Source organism: Emiliania huxleyi (assembly GCF_000372725.1).
Source record: "Emiliania huxleyi CCMP1516 unplaced genomic scaffold EMIHUscaffold_41, whole genome shotgun sequence".
In the NCBI taxonomy this organism is placed as follows: Eukaryota; Haptophyta; order Isochrysidales; family Noelaerhabdaceae; genus Emiliania; species Emiliania huxleyi.
This window is the reverse complement of record NW_005198900.1, coordinates 111,678-112,488: the sequence shown is the minus strand read 5'-3', so window position 1 is coordinate 112,488 and position 811 is coordinate 111,678. Positions and strand designations below refer to the sequence as shown.

Here is an 811-nt window from a genome sequence, read left to right as displayed (position 1 = left end):
GAGTGACGGAGGGGATGGAGGGAGGGGAGGCCGCCTCCAGCCGGCCTGCGCGCAGGGCGGCGTGGACAGCGGCCGCCTCGTAGGCAAGGCCCTCCGAGTGGACGAAGTGGAAAGGACCCCGCGGCCCGTCGGGCAGGGGGAAACTCGTCTCGCTCTCCGCCCCAAAGGCTTGCGACGCGGCGCCCCCCATCGGCTGCACCAGCAGCTGCGTCGGGCACCAGAACGGGTACGGCACCTGCTCACGGCTGGAGGTGTGAAGAGACGCTGTTCACAGCTAGAGGGCACCAGAACGGGTACGGCGCCTGTTCACAGCTGGGACGTGTGAAGAGACGCACGCTGCACAGCTAGAGGGCACCAGAACGGGTGCGGCGCCCGCACGACGCCGCGCGAGCCGCAGATGATGGCCTCGCGCGGAGATGCGTGCCTAGATAAGGTAAGCTAAGGCACTCTCCTCCACTCGCACGAGGCGACGGGGCAAGGGCCAGGCTAGTCCCTCGCGACTCCACGTCTAACGACAGGAGCCGCACGGCATTGAGAGAGCAAGGCGCGGTGCGCGCGCGCGTGTGCGTGCGTGCGTGAGTGTGAGTGAGTGTGTGTGTGTGTGTGTGTGTGTGTGTGTGTGTGTGTGTGTGTGTGTGTGTGTGTGTGTGTGTGTGTGTGTGTGTGTGTGTGTGCGTGCGTGCGTGCGCCTCAGCGAGCATTCAAAGCTCCCGACGCCGCCGCCGGCGCAACGCAGCGTCGCGTCGACGTGCGTATCGTGGCCGCTTCCCTGAGGGGTTCGGGTACCGTGGGGGACTTAGCCTTTCGGAGG

At 66.8% G+C, this 811-nt stretch overlaps 1 protein-coding gene across 1 annotated transcript in view; it reads right to left on the bottom strand.

The window, feature by feature from the left end:
• The window catches only part of EMIHUDRAFT_436368 (hypothetical protein), a 3,415-nt gene that overhangs the window by 1,001 nt on the left and 1,603 nt on the right, over window positions 1–811 (bottom strand). The window contains exons 6-8 of the mRNA XM_005769716.1: window positions 690–769; window positions 373–424; window positions 35–235 (exon numbers count right to left, since the gene is read on the bottom strand). Of these exons, the coding sequence (XP_005769773.1) occupies window positions 35–235; window positions 373–424; window positions 690–769 (333 nt within the window). The remainder of the gene's footprint in view (window positions 1–34; window positions 236–372; window positions 425–689; window positions 770–811) is intronic.